Source organism: Cololabis saira, chromosome 2 (assembly GCF_033807715.1).
Source record: "Cololabis saira isolate AMF1-May2022 chromosome 2, fColSai1.1, whole genome shotgun sequence".
NCBI lineage: Eukaryota > Metazoa > Chordata > Actinopteri > Beloniformes > Belonidae > Cololabis > Cololabis saira.
The window spans coordinates 11,231,056-11,249,499 of NC_084588.1; the positions used below are offsets into that span (position 1 = coordinate 11,231,056).

The following is an 18,444-nucleotide window of genomic DNA, read 5'->3' on the forward strand; positions in this document are numbered from 1 at the left end:
GCGTTCTGGCCGGTATTGTTGACCTGTTGAGTTCAGGTGACCCTACCAGGGGATTAAACTTTCACGGGCGTCGTCTTTCCAGCTCCCTCTGACCTTGTCAAGCCTCGTAAAAAAAGTCAGGGGAAATTGACTTGTAACTGCCATAGATATCCACAGACAACGGACACCTTTTCTCAGCCTCTCAGAGGCCCCTCGACTTAGTCACGGTGAGACTTAACCCTCACGGTGTCACAAGACGAGCGGTCGGGCTGTCATCCGCCCGCCGCAACCCTCTTGGCATCTGCATAGCTCCAGGTGTAACGTCAGAGGATGCAGATCTTCTTTTACACCGTCGGCGTGTTTGTATTTGCGCTGAGTCAGCAAACCGTGCTCATCTTCCTGTAATGTTTCCGTTCTGCATGCAGGGCCGCGCTCCAGCGAGGGCAACTGTAACCAGAATAACGGGGGCTGCTCCCAGAAGTGTCAGATGGTCCGAGGACTGGTCCAGTGCACCTGTCACACTGGATACCGCCTGATGGAGGACGGAAAGACCTGCCAAGGTAGAGCTGTGTGTGTGCGTGTGCGTGTGCGTGTGCGTGCGTGTGTGTGTGTGTTTGCGTGCGCGCCACAGTTTTCGGTTGACGTCAGCGAGTACGTTGAGTGTTAATATTTATGACCTTTTCAGTCTTGACAAGTTGCCAGGTGCCACTTTGTGTTTAACATCCGAGAGTTTTAATGACTTCCTTCCTGTCATGCAAGTGTTTATTTTTGGCCATAACATCCGGTGGCATGTTTGGAGAAAACCCAGCACAGCTCCTGGTACCAACTATCAGGGATGGTGTTGGAGGGTTGGTGGTTCGGGCCGGTTTTGTGGTCGTAGGAAGGGCTGGGGATCGATTCAAATATCCAGAATCGATTCGATTCCGATTCTTGAGATTCAGAATCGATTATCAAGATTCGATCCGATATTGATTTGGGTTACTGTTAATAAAACTGTTTTTTCAGCTGTTGCATGAATTGACTGTATAGTTATGCAACATATTACTACTAGTTGATTGAAATTCAACAGCATCATCATTTCATACCTTTAAACATATTTAAAGGCAAAAACATGGCACCAGTTATTCTCGTGTCCAACAAAATGTTCCTTTTTTGGACATAAACAAAAAAGTACCAAAAGTTGTAATGTAATGATGAAAAATTCACCTCCACCAATAAAAACGAGGAAAAAAAAAGTTTTTTAAGTGATGGATCAATTAAAACTAAACCAGGAAAGACTTTAAAAGGACTGTTTATTAATCCTGTCTGTGACTTCCTAAATGACGGCCAGCAAAAGTGCTTTTCTATGATTAAGAATTCACTTCTTACTCAAATCGTTATCACCTGGATCATATCCTGAAATAAATACTCATGCAGGAGACTAAAGTTTACATTTTTCTCGAGACGGAGCGACGCGACTCTTAAGGGTTAAATCCACTGAAGTAAAAGGTGGAGGGGTGAGGTTCTCTAAAAGCATGAATGGGTTTTCCCCCTTCCTCCACCTCCGTGCACTTTGTGTCTTGAATCCATCGTTAGCCCTGTGGGACGTTGAAGCCAGCGTCTCTGCTTTCCCCGGCTCTTGACTCCTGCCCCTGTGGTCTGTTCCAGATGTGGACGAGTGTGCAGAGGAGGGCTACTGCAGCCAGGGCTGCACCAACGCCGAGGGCGGGTTCCAGTGCTGGTGCGTCCAGGGCTACGAGCTCCGACCCGACAAGCGCAGCTGCAAAGCCTTAGGTAAGAGAAAAAACATCCTTCAGTGTTTCATCCGTGATGTGTAACCGCAGAAAGTCACCAGGTTTGACCTCCAATGAAAATATGGTTTGGTAGTTTAAATACTTGTTTCTACAGTAACTTTATCCGCGCCTCCATTCCGGGGTCCCGGGCTCGATCTGAGCGTCTGGACTGGATTTAAATTTACTATAAGCAGCGTGCAGGCCGGGTGAAGCAGCTCATCAATCTGCTCGGAGCGCAGGTTGACCCCGGGTCAGGACCGCCCGGGAGGCGGCTGCCAGAACTCGGACGATCTGCACTCAGATTAATGCTCGCTCTTATTAAAAGTCTGCTTTGGTCATGTTTTCTATTTTATCATTGGAAAATTGGCTGTTTGAACCGTCTCTGCTCCCTCTCCCAGGTCCGGAGCCCGTGCTGCTGTTCGCCAACCGCATCGACATCCGCCAGGTTCTGCCCCACCGCTCCGAATACACGCTCCTGCTCAACAACCTGGAGAACGCCATCGCGCTGGACTTCCACCACGCCCACGAGCTGGTGTTCTGGTCGGACGTGACGCTGGACCGCATCATGAAGGCCAACCTGAACGGCTCCAACGTGGAGGAGGTGGTGTCCACCGGCCTGGAGAGCCCAGGTGGGTTGGAGTAGGACGCAGGTTCACGCGGAGGCCACCACCGCCATTTATTATTCATCCAATTTATTCAACTCCGCTTTTCTTTCTCACTGCTTCCATCCATCACCCTGGTCGTATGTAAAAAAAAAAAAAAAAAAAAAAAAAAAAAGTCCAGCTTTTCTTTTTTCCTTATTTTCTCTGCCTCTTTTTTCTCTCTTATTTCGCCTCATAGTTTTTATTTTTTCTAGTCATTTTTATTTCACTCTGATAGCTTCTTATTCTCTATTATTCTCATTTAAACTTGAATCCTCTCAGTTTACCCAAGAGAACCTATTTCATTTATTTTTTGCCAAGTCATTCTGATCCTGTTTGTTGAAAGCATTTACACAAAGTATTTTTTTTTAATTAAATATGGTGAAACAGATTAATCATACCGCGTATTGGAGCGGACACTTGGTGACAGAGATTTAACTTTCTTTCTCAAAAGTAAAGAAGAAGAAACTTTCAGTTTCCAGAAAGAGTCAAAGTGATGGTTACCTCGGTTGCTCTGAGCTCGGCATAGCGTCCTGTCCAGGATTAGTCTGCAGAAAACCTCCTGTTATACCACTACTGTGTCGTTTTACATTATTTTGTGGTTTTCATACAGAGTTTTGTCCAAATGGAATTCAAAACTATTTGCTTTCAATGATGATAGATGGTTGTCTGACCAAGGGATGTTGGTAGAGGTTGGTGGTTTGACTCCCAACTTGTTTAAATCTGCTGCACACAGTTATACAGGACAGTCACCTTGAAATGAAGATGCAGGCCGCACCGACACTTGTCGTAGATTTTGCCTGGTACCCTTCAGCCCCGTAACCTCAGCAGACCCTGGAAAGGAAGAAGTGGGTGTAAATGTTGGATGGAAAGGATGGATGGATGGAAGGAAGACTGTTAAAGTGATGCCTAGGAGTGTTTTCATGTTCAAGTGTCTTAGTCTTCCATTTAACCGATCAGCAGAAAACAACCAAAAGTGACTTTGGGCTCCAGGCTCAGCTATCTCTAAATCACTAGGATTTTGTTGGCCCTAAATTTTCTTCGTGGCCTCAAACAACTCCAAGCGCAAACACCAAATCACACAAAATACTTACAACAGAATGAGCAGACACACATGATAGAGATTGGCAAATGAGTTGTCAACAAATCTCTTTCTTTATTTGGAAATTAAATCATAATTTTTGAATTAACATTCATGAGGAAAGAGTTTTGTGGAATATGTTTGTGTTTGATAAACTGAACTGAACCTCCGCTGGGACCCTTTTGATCATTCAATTCAAAACACAGTTAATTAATTATCATCATCACGTGGCCCCCCTGAGCAGCCGCGGCCCCAAACCACCACAGAGAGGGTTTATGGCAGGAGCCGGCGCTGCTTGTGACGACTGTGCATCACTTTGTCAAACATCGACAGCGATGGCGGCAGCTCACTTCCTGGCTGCAGCAACTTAGAGACTCACCAAGGTCGTGGCAGGAGTGAAAAACTAACAGTGACCGAGCAAAAGACAAAAGACTTCAGCCAAAGACTGCTTCAACCGCGCTGCAGGAAAGAACGCTACCGCAGGTCCTTCATCAAGTGCAATAACCAGTAAATACCTCAAATACCTCAAGTATTTTTGAAAAAATTTTGTAAATATTATCCATTTTTTTGGTGTTTACTATTTTTTTTCTCTCTTGTACATACTCTTTTTCTACTTTTTATATTGCTCTTTTTATTATTTAACTATTTATTGGTTATTTCTATTTAAAAATGTTTTTATAAAGCGTGTGTGTGTTTTGGCTGCTGCACGACTGAATTTCTCCTCTGGGAGATAAATAAAGTCTTCTATTCTATTCTAAAGACCAGACCAGAGCTGTTCTTGAACAGAATCAAAAGAGACTCAAAGTTCACCCTTACAGGGGGCTCCACCGAGCAAAAAATAGCAAAAGTTCCTCCGTGTCACTTTGAATCCGTCTGCGTTTTCCACCCGTTTCATGGTGTTTGGGGGTTGTGGTGGAGCTGGAGCCTCTCCCAGCCGTCACCGGGGAGGACAGCCGGGCAGGTTCATCTCCAGGCCACACGGAGACAAACAAGACAGCCAGCCGTGCACGCTGGAACCATTTCATATTCTGACCTCATGAAGATGTTTCTGTTGTTCCGCAGGTGGACTGGCGATAGACTGGATCCACGATAAGCTTTACTGGACCGACTCTGGGACGTCCCGTATCGAGGTGGCCAACCTGGACGGGACGCACCGCAAGGTGCTGCTGTGGCAGAACATGGAGAAGCCCCGGGCGATCGCTCTGCACCCCATCGAGGGGTAGGCGTCCCAGACATCCACACACACCAACGCACACACTCGCTGAAGCTTTCAAATGTACACACTTCCTTATATATGCATATCCCCTCCGGATGTGTCCCAGTTGTAGTGTAGCAGCAGAGCAGCGATTAAGATTTGGCAGCACAGTGTTGCCCACAGGCGAGCATCTGTGTGGAATAAGTATTTCATGAAAGGGGCAGAAGCTGAGTTTGTCCTCCTCGCTTTCATAACGCGCAGTGGCAGGAGAGTGTTTTGGTTGAGGCCCCAGTGAAATGTAAACAGAGAAAAATCATGCAGCTTATTAAGAAGCTCATTAGCATGGGATAATTGAAAAATGGAAAAAGGAGGTTATTTCCCCTCTGAGGCTGCACAGAACTGATGAGTAATGAGGACAGGGGAGACTGGTTTGTTGTGTTAGACATCTGCTGCGTCGCTAAACCCGACAACCTTCTGTTTACGCCACGAGAAGGAGCTCGCTCGGCTTCAGGTGGACGGCTCAGGGTAGGAACGAGTAAACTGACCGTGACTTTCCCGTTTCCCCGCTCAGTAAGATCTATTGGACGGACTGGGGGAATACTCCACGCATCGAGTACGCCAACATGGATGGATCCAACCGGCGGGTCATCGCCGACACGCATCTGTTCTGGCCCAACGGTCTCACCATCGATTACGCCGGCCGCCGCATCTACTGGGTGGACGCCAAGCACCACGTCATCGAGAGATCCGATCTGGACGGACGCAACCGCAAGGCTGTCATCAGCCAAGGTAAACCCTCACCCTAAACCTCCCAATGCTGCGGTTGATCTTCAGATGTAAGGCAGACTCAAATCCAACCTGAAGCAGATTTAATAACTCACTTTAGACTTTGATGTTCATGCAGTTGTTGAAGTGGTTTTTATATTGGACCGTTGCTTTTTCCTAAAAGACTCCCGCTGGTGTTGTAGTATGTAGTCCAGTTTGTAAATGTCCCTCTCTGCTGTGCTTCAGCAGAGACCGCAGATCTCCCGTGCAAAAAGACGAGTCGCGATGGTTTTATTAGGAAACCAGACTCGTCCTGGCTCTCACTGGTTTTTCACTTGAGTGGATTATTGCAAATAAAACGGAACATATTAACAGTTTCAGCATGCAAGAGAAAAGCCTAGCCATGTTCTTGATCAAGACTTAATGTTGGTATAATTGGTTCACAATAAAAGTGTAATAAAAGCTTAAAAGAACATTAATTACTGGATGCAGCAGATTTAAATGACAACATGAAGTAATAATGTCATTACTGCAGTCGTCTGATTTATTTTTTGAGTATTTCCTTTACAACATTGAAGAAATGCCAAATAGTTTGTCATTTGTAATCATTTACGGTAACCGGAGTCTGAAATAAAATCTGTGACAGATTAAAAAAGTTGAGTTAATCAGTTAAAAGAAACAACAATGTGTATATTCATTTTAAGCTTAATATGTAGATTTGCTCCCACCGCTGGCCTTTGATCAGCACCTAAGAGAATTTGACTGATAATGTATTACTGTAAAGAAAATAAATCCTGGAGATCTTTGGACTCGGTCCTTCATATAGTCTATGATGTATTATGCACAAAAAGTTGAAAGGCCTCTGTTTAAAATGGTTTTTCACAACATTGTAAAGCTTTGTTGCTGTTTATCCAAGAAGGTTTGGTGAATCGTTTGCTCCCAACGCTCAGATTGAGGCAACTAGAACAATGTGTTGTGCAGAAGCTTGGCTGGACTTCAGTGCTTAAAATAGTTTATCGTTAATTATCAAACTCAGGCTTTGGAAAAGAATAATCAAGGTCATATTTCACTCAAGGAGGATGGGTCGACTACTGGAAACCACATAACTCCCAACTAAAAGATGAATGTGTGAATGTCTGTGTCTGTTGGACATTGTGACGGGGAAGTGGAGATGTAATGTTTGGAAATAGAAACAAGTGAGCTGGTGATCTGAGACGAGCACATGCACGTATGTTCATCCCTGCGCCGAAGGCCTGCTGTACCTCAGGTTTTTACTGGTGGTTATTGTTGTTCCCGGCTACGTTGGCACTCGTCTCGTTTCAGAGTGAGCAAACGCGGTCAGCAGGACTCCCTGATCAATGCAGGTTTGCAGTGATTTGATTGGGTCCTGCCGGGAGGCTGTGGCCGGGGGCAACGCCGTCACACCAGCATGCCACGCTTGCTTTCAACAGACCCAAGCTGAACAAGCTGAGACAATTTAATGAAGTTCACCTGCAGACTGGACTGTTCTCCTCAAAGAAATGTGGTTATCTCCCCAGTGTCAGACCTCCACTGCTACCTGGAGGCTGATAATCCTGTCAAATGTACGTAATTCAAAAGAGAAATAACAGCAGATGACCACATGGTTTGGTAGAAAAGAAAAAGGAAACATATCCTCCACTTCAAAGGCTGGAGTTACTCAACCAAAAGGCAAACATGATCATGCCATCGGGAGGATCACTAGACGTACCACTAGCAGATTTAGATTTGAAGCTTGTTAACACCCACAAGTCATGGGGAGCCAATCGACTCAGTCTGTCCTGGAGGAGGGAGTCTCTGGGCGGGTTTGGCTTTTTAAACCGTCTACAGGTTTAAGACGATGATGAAACAGCGTAGATGGCTCCAGCTGAGGATACGGCATTGTGGGAGTCGGCTTTGGCAACAGTTAAAGATTCAGACCTTTTCTTCAGAAGTTGAACAGACGACAGCCCCTACATATATTTGCTGTTGTCCTGACGGCTGCAGCAAAGTTTAACTTTAACCGCTCTCACATTAACTCCTTTCTATCTCTCTGAATACGTCACCTAGTTGGTTGCTCTGATTGGTCGTAGCGCCGAGCATCCGTCGATGTCGCTCCTTGGATTGTTTTCAGAGCCCACATCTCTTATTTAGCAGGCTCGGGGGTCACAGATCAAACGATTGTCTTTTTTTTGTTTTTAAACATATATGTCAGAGGGATATGGGGGTGGGGGGGTGTTGGGGGGTGACATCCGCTGCAAATCTGAAATGAGAGAAACACAGGAAAACACACAACGGGATAGATCTGCGAAACAAGAGACGCAGTAGACACGAGGGCTTCAGTGATACCAGAAGTGATGACTTTGACACTACGTTTTAGCATAAATGTGTTGTAACAAAAAGGCCGGGACACACACCCTCGACAGCCGAATGTCGGCAGAAAAGCAGTCGGACTAAAAGTCGGTCAAAAAACTACTCCCCAACCCGACCCTGGCTGGAGCGTACGCTCTGCACGTGTGCGAGGCGTAAAACATCCCCATAACTGCAGAAGGCACTAACCTGTGATGTTGCCCAGAAAGGAAAAGGAAAGAAAAACAACCGGAAATAACGAATGGCTTTAGTCTAGAGTTCTGAACAGAGCCCGCTGTTTTCAATCAGTGGTTTCACTTCTGATAGAAGTCAGGAAGATATAGTGGCGTTCACAACAAAGTCAAACACAATCCAAATGCAGACCGATGCCATGATAGTGTAGTGTAGCATCTGTGCCGTTGCTGTTTATCTAGTATGTTAACATTATCATTTTCAGTTAACTCTGATTCGCTAGTAAAGGGCTAGCTCTACACCAATCAGATAATACACTGCAAAAACTCAAAATCTTACCAGGAATATTTGTCTTATTTCTAGTTAAAATGTCTCATTTTTAGTCAAAAAATCTCATTACACTTCAAACAAGAGTCATTACCAGAAAAATAACTTATTTGACAATTTTCACCTGTTTCAAGTAAATTTTCACTTGAAATAAGTAGAAAAATCTGCCAGTGGAACAAGATTTATCTTCTCATTAAAAGCAAAATAATCGTATTCTTATTTTAAGTGAAAATCTACTTGAAACAGGTGAAAATTGTTGTTTTTTCCAGTGATGAGTCTTGTTTTAAGTGTAATGAGATTTTTCTTTACTAAAAATTAGACATTTTTACTAGAAATAAGAAAAATATTCTTGGTAAGATTTAGAGTTTTTGCAGTGTAGTGGCCGATATGACACATGAACAATGGTGAAATAATAAGAATTATCTTCAATCCAACTTGAATTGTATTTATTTCATAGGTTAATGGTTGCTGGAATTGCAAGCGGTAAATCTGACATCATTGGTGAACCTTATTTTACAAGCGTGACATTTTAGTGACAGCAGCCCCCTCACATCTGGGAGCGTTTTTTGTTGTTTTTTTCTTCCCTAATATCCTTTTTCTGCTGATGTGACGAGAGCATTGAAGCACGTCGCAGATCATCCAGAGTGTGTGAAGGAGGAGGGTTGCAGGCCAGTGTGTGTGCTCGCCATCACTCACTCAGCTCCCCTTAACGACGTGCTCTGAGGACGAGAGGCCGTAACCGGCCCTGCCCGTCACAGACGGAGCGTTCGCGTGCGTGGAGTGCTCAGGAATGCCTGAGAGCGTTAACTCCTCAGCACCCTCCGTCCCTCCTGTGGGTGGGGGGGGGCTGCCTGGGTGGCTCCCGGCTCCCCAGCGGGCCGTCCCGGATAACGCCGCTATCAGCCCAAGCACCTGTGCAGCTGGATGTGGGACAGGTGGAGAAAGGCGTGCGCCTGCTGTTTTTTGTTTCATAACCGCAGCATGAGGGAATCCGGGCTTCAGAACCGCTCCCCAGGAAACCTGCCGGTTCAGTCCCGGATCCGTCCGCCAACATCCGCCATGGACACCAGTAGATTATAAATATACCTCAGTGATTTTGGTCTCAACTTTGTCTTTATAGCTATACAATGTCTTTAGATGTGCAGTATATGCAGTAGTAACCTAATGGCACTTTTCCACTAGTACCTACTCGGCTCGACACAACTCGGCCAAGTTTCTTTTCCACAACAATTCACCCAGATCAGAAGTAGGAGGTTGGAGCGAAGCTGCTGAGACGTATTTGATTGTGTGATCTAAAGGAAGAAGACAACAACACTAAAGATGTAGAACCTGGAGGAGATGATAGATGTGCTGCTGGGTCTGTGGCTTGTGTTTGATATCAAGTTAAAAAATGAGAGTGAGAGAAGCTTCAAGCGGCGACGCTTTAAACATTTTGTTTGTTTGTCTCGGTGCTGCTGAAAAGTCAGCTGGAGCCACGAGCAGCTATGAAGTGACAGAGCTCCTGGTGGATCTGGTTGTTCCTTATTGCCCGTCTACATCCCTTTTTAATTCTCTCCTCAGCACCAGGTTTATGAACATCTGCACCTCAGAGTTGGATCATGAAACAGACTTTTGTGCTGCCATTGCCTGTTGAATAAAATGAACAAGAAGCCGTCAGTCTCTTTCACTGATTTCCTCCTCCTGACTCAGACGTCTGACTCCAACCCCCGACCAATCGGTGGCCTGTAGTGTGATGTCAGATACCGCCGACTCAGCCGCTAAGAACCTCGGCAGAATAGGTACAGAAAATGTATCTACTCTGCACGCTAGACCCCTGGTGGAGAAGAACCAAACCGAGCTGAGTAGGTACTAGTGGAAAAGTGCCATAAGAGTACACTGATTTTTACCATCTCCATCCACGGTCTACACACATGTGGCTACCTTTTTGTTTTGTTAGATCTGTAGGGGTTTGGTTTAATAATTAACAGTTGTTACTTTAAAAAGAAAAAGTCCTTGATGACTTGACGTCAGCAGAAGTGTAGCTCAGATAGAAAGGCTGACCCGTCGTGGAGTAAAGCGAGCAGCCCCCCGGGGGGGGTCGCTGCACCGCTGACGAGACCCGCAGCAGACGGCAGCACATCCTGCCTGACTGTAAGAGGACACGGAGGTGTTGCGAGTAGGTTAAAGGGGACATAACTTTGAAGGCTTGGTGGGATGTTTGATGCCCTGTCGGCCTGCAGCTGCTCCTCCAGCTGGCCCGGAAAAGAGGGGAGCAGAGATGACGAGGAAGAAGGTGACCGTGGCCAGAGCAGGCGCCTGTGTGGAGGCTGACAGCAGGAGCAGGGAAGAGGGTGCACTGTTGTCTCCTCCGAGCTGGATAAGATCAACACACACACAATCAGCCAGCATCGCCACACATACACACGCCTGCATCGCCCCACACACACACACGCCAGCATCGCCACACACACACACACACCTGGACATGCTGCAGGACGAGGGGGGGAGGACAAAGGGAAGGGGGTGGCTGTGTGGAGTCATATCTGATAAATGCATTGATCACTTTTTTCAGTATCCAATGATTATCCAGTAATGAAAACCAACATTTTTTTGCTAATATTTTTTAAAGAAACCTTTTTATGGAAAGAAAAAAACCACACTTTTTCTGTGCTCACCTTTTGGGAAAAACACTTTGTTCACGGCTGCCCACCTCCACCAGTTCTGGGCTGCGTATTCAAATGAGGTGATAAAAACAGACTTTTTGTTCTTTTCTTTTGCAGTTGGAAGTTTTGAAATTCAGATTTTTCATTTGGTACGCCTATCAGAGCGTTGCAGCAGCAACCGCCTCAAAGGCTTGACTCGAAGACAAGTGGACTTGTTTTCATTAATTCTTGAATGCGTTTCTCCTTCCATCCAAAAAGTGTCCTCTTTTAAACCGATTGGTTGGGAATGTCGAGCCTATAAGTCGTTGTAGTTGTATGTAAACTTAGTTAAACTAACTTAGTTAGTTAAAGTACTTGGTTGAAACGGGAGCTTTTGAACTGTGTCCCTGTTTGACCACACAAGGAAAATTAGGTGTTAGTGAAATGGAAAACATGTCATCAGGCTGCAAAAAAGGCTGTAAAATATCTCCTTTTAATTTTAATTATAATAAAGCTTAATCTGGTTTCTTGATAGTGAAACAAACATGCTGCACAAGATGGTGTTCCACATCAGACTTCTTCAAGCAGATCCAGCGACGTACTAGACCATCGGTTCCAAGTAAAAATAGATGTCCTGTTCTCAGCCCACGTGTCCTGGTACCCTTCACCTATAACAGGACAAATTCAGCTTTTTGTACAGATTTAAGGAATAGCAGGTTAAGATCTGGGACAGAACTGACAGAACCGGGTCAAGAAAAATGATTGATTTGAGAGTAGCAGTGTGCTTTCAGGCAGAGGGAGTACTGAGGATGCAGCAGGATACTGACGGAGAAGTACGGGGACAGAGTTGCACCGCATCTTCATGGATTTACAGAGAGTGCTGGACTGGAGCTTTTGGTACCGATAGGGGCAGGAAAGAGTAATGGAGTTACAGCACATGCATTCGGGACCGGCCCTGGGCCTCGTCTCGGTTGCCATGGCGATGGATAGGTCGGCAGATGAGGTCCAAAAGGATTCTGGTGTTTGCAGATGAGTTTGATCTGCAGTGACAGCAGGGAGCAGGTGGAGGAAACTCTAAAGCCAGAGATACGAGCTGAAGATAAAAGAGATAAGGGTCAGTTGCAGAGAGTTGCAGTGGTGATGAAGATGGGTCAGGAGTTTGAAAAGGTTGGCCTCAAAAGTGCAAAGCAAGGCGGTGGGGGAAAAAGAGGTGAAGAAGAAAAGGGTGCAGTGGGAGGAGAAGACTGTCTGGAGACATCTGTAATAGAAGAGTAGCAGCAAGAAGAAAGGGAAGCGCTCCCGAGACGAAGGTGAGACCAGCCCTGCTGTAAAGCTGTGTGACGGAAGACCTGGCCGAGCGGTGGCAGAGGTGATGATGGGAAGGTTTTCTGTGGGACTGATGAGAGGTGAGGAGCAGTCAGGGTCAGGAGTCTCAGAGATAAAGTTAGAGAGGCCCGTTTCAGTTGGTTTGGACAGAGATTAAGAGATAAAGGAGAAGGGAGATGGGACTGCCGACTATGTAGGAGGAGGAGGAAGGCTGGAAACAGGCTGTGGTGATGAAGGGAAGCTTTTTCAAAAGGCAAAATAAGAGCTCTGCATTCATCTATAATTAAAGGAGGTGCAGTCGTCTGTTTGCTAACATTTCCTGCAGGAATAAACATGAATTAAGGTTTGTTGCTCATAAAACGTAGATTAAAATGATGGAACTGTTGTCTCGCTGATCGTACACTCGAGTGCACTCACAATTACTCCGAGTCGTGTAGCTCATTATCGTCCCAGTCTCCCTCCAGTTTTATCCACTTACAATGAGATATTTAGCTTGTTCCAGGAAGCGCTGTCTTTAGATGAGTGTTTGAAAGCAAGAGAGGCGAGCAGCTCACCACACTTCTTCTGAAGAAAGCACTTTTCCCTCCATCCAAGTCCTCGTCCAGCAGCATTACGGGGTAGGATTGATATGAAGGAAGTGGGTGAAGGTTGTTTTCCTGGGTTTGTCTCAGAGAAACCACTGGAGACGCGTCCAAGCACAGCTCCCTGTCTTACATTACTATGTAGGTCAGGCTTTCACTGATGGGCCGCGTCGCCGAGCCGTTTCAGCCACCGGCGTACGTTTAAGCGCAATAAATCCTTAATGCAAATCTCTTGTAGCCAAAGCCTCAACACCCCTGAAGATTATTTTCACGGTCGGTTTCCTTAAACAAGCAGCAGCTTCTTACACGTAAACATCATAATCTTCAGAGGGAATAATTGCGGTATTTGCATTTCCTCTCTGTTGTTCTCGCCGGCTTGAAACGTGGACGTTTCTCCGTCAGACGGACGGCTTCAGTCGCGCAGATAAAGGCTGGTTTAGTCACATGTTCATCAGAAGCCCTCGCGGACGTCCAGATCAAGAGTGTTGGGTTAGGGACCAAACTGCACAAACTACTAGAATCTGTCTGGGGGAAAATGTTAAACTAATAATGAAAGTGAGGGGTATAGTATGTAATTGTGGATGTCGGCGTCGCCGCTGTCAGTCTGATCGCTGTTCGCTTGATTCAGAGTCTGCATGGAAAGGTTACATCACGTATGTGTGTGTGTGTGTGTGTGTGTGTGGGGGGGCTCTGGTTTCGGACTCATTTCCCTCAACTAAAGCAGCTACAGGCAGATGAAAGGCAGAGTAATTGAAAGCAGCTCCAAATGAGGACAGTATGACGAGTGGAGACCACAGCACTGCAGGAGAGGATGTGTAGAAACCTGCTGGGATGATCAACATTGAAGCTTTGCTTCTTTTACTTGCAGAAAATCTACAAACCTCACAAAAGTTTTTTTTTTTTTCCCATTATATATGCGTCAAACTTGACACCTGTGTTTTTTTTAATTGGATAAATAAATTCCCAAAGGACAAAAAAAAGTGTTTGTTTTGAATCCGCCGACACCTCGCTCAGCTCAGTCTTCATTACGCTTCATCGCCAACTCAAAAGTGTGAATACATCTGCGGGGGTCCGGGGGTTTTCTTATGAGCGTAACTCTTCTGGTTCTCTCTCCGTCTCTGTCTCCATAACTCTCCGCATCTCGTCCTGCGAGACTTCTCTTCAAAACAACGGAAAAGAATGCGTCAAATTTAAAGAATCTGGACAGAAACGTCTTTAGTCTTTGACAAAAGACTGCAGCTGCCGCTGTTGAGAATGACGGCAGCGGCTGATGGTTCAGACGGTTGTTCAGAGGCCCTTACGTAGGGGAAGATGATCAAGTCACGTTATGGAACAACTGCATCACATTAATGAGGCCAAAAACAGCTGAAGACTAAATTTTGATGACTCCAGACTGGCCGGCTACGCCGCGTCCAGCTCTGATGTCCAAATGTGCAAAAAGGCGTTTCCATGACACTTTTGGGATAAACAGGATTATCAACACGTCAACTTGTGAAAGCAAGTTTTGTGATATTTGGCAATTATTTCAAATCGTAGCCGTTTCCATTCCAGATTTCTTTGTGATTTTTAGGTTTTGTGTCGATCTCAAGGTTAAGTAAAAACGACTCTTGTCTCTGTTTCAGGCCTTCCTCACCCGTTTGCCATCACGGTGTTCGAGGACAGCCTGTACTGGACCGACTGGCACACCAAGAGCATCAACAGTGCCAACAAGTTCACCGGGAAGAACCAGGAGATTATCCGGAACAAGCTGCACTTCCCCATGGACATCCACACGCTGCATCCCCAGAGGCAGCCTGCAGGTCGGTAGAAGCTCTTACTCTTCACAAGCAGTCAGTTTCTAGATAAAAGTGCATTGCATGGTCAAACGCTTTCTATGCAACCATACAGTGGTGTCATGTATTATGTCATCCTCTGCTTTTGGTCCTGCTGAGCAGAGTGTTTTCTTGTAAACAAGTCCCAGGCTGCCCCGTATAGAGGAAGCAAAGGATGATAGGAGTCAGCTCTCTCCGCATGCTTGAGGTTTCCCTGAGCTGTTGCACTTCAGGTCGCAGCTCTGATTGTTTTGGACGGAGGTTGGGTTGCTTCAGTGTGACACGGCGTGGCTCTCTGGGGTTGCATGTTTCACGCTGGAGTAAATTCTGGGTCAGAACAACGGTCCCGCGTCATAAAAAAAAGCCAAGAACAGTTTAAAGTTGAACAACATTAGGAGGGGAGTGAAAATCCTGGATACAGAACATGATAATTAGATATTTCATCATCACAGAGTGGATGATGGGTTTGAGCACGCACACCTCGTTACCCACGGAAGCAGAAAACACCGCTCACACGGCTGCAAGTCAGCAAATGAAAGAGTGAATTGTTGCCTTAGATCCTGGGGTGAGCTGGCCGTGTGAGAGCTTTTTTTTAACATTTTATTTCATTATCAGCGTGAGGCCGAAGACTTGTGTTCTTTGATAACAAGCTGTGTTGCGCTTGACTTGCTGCCAAGAGAAAGTTTTTGTTTTCACACTGATAAAAAGACTGCAGCCCTCTGACACTAATGTGAACTGTGAGCTGCCTCTGTGTTGGCAACAGGGAGGTCAGGCCCGGATTCGCCGGTCTCACATGAGATCCTGTCAGTCATGCGAGCTTACGTCCGTGCACAACCGAGTGCACAACTCTCCAGTGCTGAAATCAAGCCGGGACTGCAGGCCGACATTCAGCTAACTACCACAGTTAGTTGGACTGTGTTCTTCATCCCGCTGAATTTCTGACCATTACCACCTGCAACGTGTGTGTTACACTCACGCATCCGCAAAAAATTCATGCCGCACAATAATAGAGATGCATTGATTTTGTGTCTTCTACCGTCCCGCAAGAGAAATGTTGTCCTAGACAAATCAATCTGATTTAATGTTAACATAATTGTGGAGCTTGATGGATAATTGACAGTTCATAGGTCACCTGACTGAAAGTTAGATGAATAATTTTCATTATCGCACAAGCTATTTCGCCTTTCACGCATCAATTATGTGATTGAGGTTATAGCAACGAGAGTAGGCTGTGAGCGGCTCAAATAACACTAATAAATAACATAAAATAAACAAAGATAACAAATTAATTTAACAAATGAATCACTTGGCTAGGGCTGGGTGATTTTTGGACAAAAATAAAATCCTGATTTTTTTTTTTTCTCTGAAAACCCGATTTTCGATTTTGATTGTTTTGGTAAAACTACAATAGAGAATGGAATAAATTGTTTCAAATATTTTATCTTTATTTTTTAAAGAAAAATAGCAAACAAATTTCCCTATTGGGAATGAAGTGCAATTGAAAGATACTGTAAATCCTCCTTGAGTTTAGTAAAGTGACGACATTTACAATTTTCTTGACCAAACAAAGATGACTAGACGAGCTCTGTCTGTAATGCAGCCAGCTGCAAAAAAGGAAAATCCATTTTCCGATTTTCCTTTTTTTAACATCGTCTTGATTAATAAATCCGATTTAGATTTAAAATCGATTAATTGCACAGCCCTACACTTGGCCATTATATTGCTGTGGAGGGAGAGAATGTTGCTGACCGACTGCGGTCCTAATCCCATGCGTCTTTCTTCCAAGATGCTCCACAGACACCAAACACAGTTTCTCCAAATATCTGACTGGCCTTGCTTTGTCTTTGTTTTGTAAAGACCTTGTTTGAGGTTCTTTTCCACGTCATTGGTTTCCATCTTGTCGCTAGACTACATCCCGATCCCGCAGTGGTTTTTTTTAGTTCAAACCGCCCTCTACACCACAGCTCTGCAGTCGTAGGGCCGGGTCACTCGCCCGCTCGTTGCAGGGTGACCCGAGGAGACAGACGTGACTAGGAGAGACATCCTGAACAGGAAATGTCTCAGAAAGATGGAAGCAGGCGTGCCACTCTGGTCGTAGTAGCAGGAAGCATTTCTACACACACGATTATGTGCACTGAAGTGGCCTGTGATTGCCTCTCCTGTAGGTGGCAGGAACCGCTGCGGCAGCAACAACGGAGGATGCAGCCACCTGTGTCTCCCCAGCAACAAGACGTTCACCTGCGCCTGTCCCACCGGCTTCAAGAAGGTGGACCAGTCCAACTGTGCCGACGGTGAGTTCCCCAACAGCTCCCTGTTTAGTCAAACATAAATACCAGCAGTTACTGTTGTTTAGTGTCTGACAGGTCAGTTTATTAGCTGTAATAAATTATAATCCAGGACAGCGACGATGCGACAAAGCGCGAAAGTTATTTTTGCATTTTGGCCTCCGACTCTCGACTGCAGCGTTAACTGTTGAAACAGTCCCTTCTCACAAAGCTAAATTGGAAAAGTTAATCCTCTAATGCACAGTTAATCGGATCAGCACAGCAGTTGAGGTGTAAACTGTTGCAGCAAACAAAATTTGAGAGGATTATAAGACATCTACTCGATGTAAAGAGAGATGTGCAGCAGGAATGAAAAACAAGTTCAGCATTTTACAGTTCAGTGCAGCTGCTCAAGTTTAGACCTAATACTGTAGACAGGACTGTCTCAGAGAATAGGAATATTGTGATAAAGTCCTCCTGCAAAAATGTCATACATTCTGGATTCATTACAAATCAACTGAATTATTGCAAGCCTTTTATTATTTTAATATTGCTGATCATGGCTTACAGCTTAAGAAAACTCAAATATCCTATCTCAAAAAATTTGAATATTCTGGGAATCTTAAACTGTAAACCATAATCAGCAATATTAAAATAATAAAAGGCTTGCAATATTTCAGTTGATTTGTAATGAATCCAGAATGTATGACATTTTTGTTTTTTTAATTGCATTACAGAAAATAAAGATATTTATCACAATATTCTAATTTTCTGAGACAGTCCTGCATGTATATGCCTTTTTACCTCATTTTAACTTAGAGTAATGTATTTATTTTCTACCCAGTCTGAGTCTTACACTGAATGTAAAAGAATCTGTGCTGGGTCCTCAGCTATGGTTAAAGATGCGTTAATGTGATTTGTTTCATGTAAATGCGAGTGTTTGATTGGATTGTGCTTGTGTGCTTGTGTGCTGGATGTGTTTGTGGTCGCGCTGCTTTGCTGTGTTCACTGTTCACCCCACTGTTAAACCTAGAAGACTGACAGAAGACCTCTGGTCTTTAATCAGGTCTTGACAAGTTCCTGCTTTTTGCCCGAAGGACGGACATCCGACGCGTCAGCTTTGACACCGAAGACATGTCCGATGACGTCGTCCCCCTGGCCGACGTGCGCAACGCCGTGGCGCTGGACTGGGACGCTAAAGACGGTTACATCTACTGGACAGATGTTACCACCGACTCCATCAACAGGGCGCTGTGGAACGGCAGCAAGCAGGAGGTCAGTGGCGCTCGGTGCCGTCTCTCATCTTTGCAGCAGCTGCGGCTGCAGGCAGCAGCAGTAACGCGGCGCAGCAGCGCCCCCCGCTGGAGCTCTTGTGACTCTGTTGTTGTTGCTGTTTTCCAGGTGGTGGTGGACACCAGTCTGGAGAGTCCGGCCGGTTTGGCTATTGACTGGGTGACCAGCAAGCTGTACTGGACCGATGCTGGTAAACTCATTTCACACACTTGTGTTCTGCACGTTCATGGCAGCACACGCTCTCGGATCT

General features: G+C 45.3%; 1 protein-coding gene across 3 annotated transcripts in view; it reads left to right on the forward strand.

Moving 5' to 3' along the window:
* The window catches only part of lrp4 (low density lipoprotein receptor-related protein 4), a 130,904-nt gene that overhangs the window by 95,862 nt on the left and 16,598 nt on the right, over nt 1-18,444 (forward strand). For all 3 annotated transcript variants that reach the window (XM_061737602.1, XM_061737618.1, XM_061737611.1), the window contains exons 10-18: nt 405-539; nt 1,627-1,752; nt 2,150-2,380; nt 4,536-4,692; nt 5,240-5,457; nt 14,449-14,625; nt 16,803-16,928; nt 17,968-18,176; nt 18,303-18,384. In XM_061737602.1, the coding sequence (XP_061593586.1) occupies nt 405-539; nt 1,627-1,752; nt 2,150-2,380; nt 4,536-4,692; nt 5,240-5,457; nt 14,449-14,625; nt 16,803-16,928; nt 17,968-18,176; nt 18,303-18,384 (1,461 nt within the window). The remainder of the gene's footprint in view (nt 1-404; nt 540-1,626; nt 1,753-2,149; nt 2,381-4,535; nt 4,693-5,239; nt 5,458-14,448; nt 14,626-16,802; nt 16,929-17,967; nt 18,177-18,302; nt 18,385-18,444) is intronic.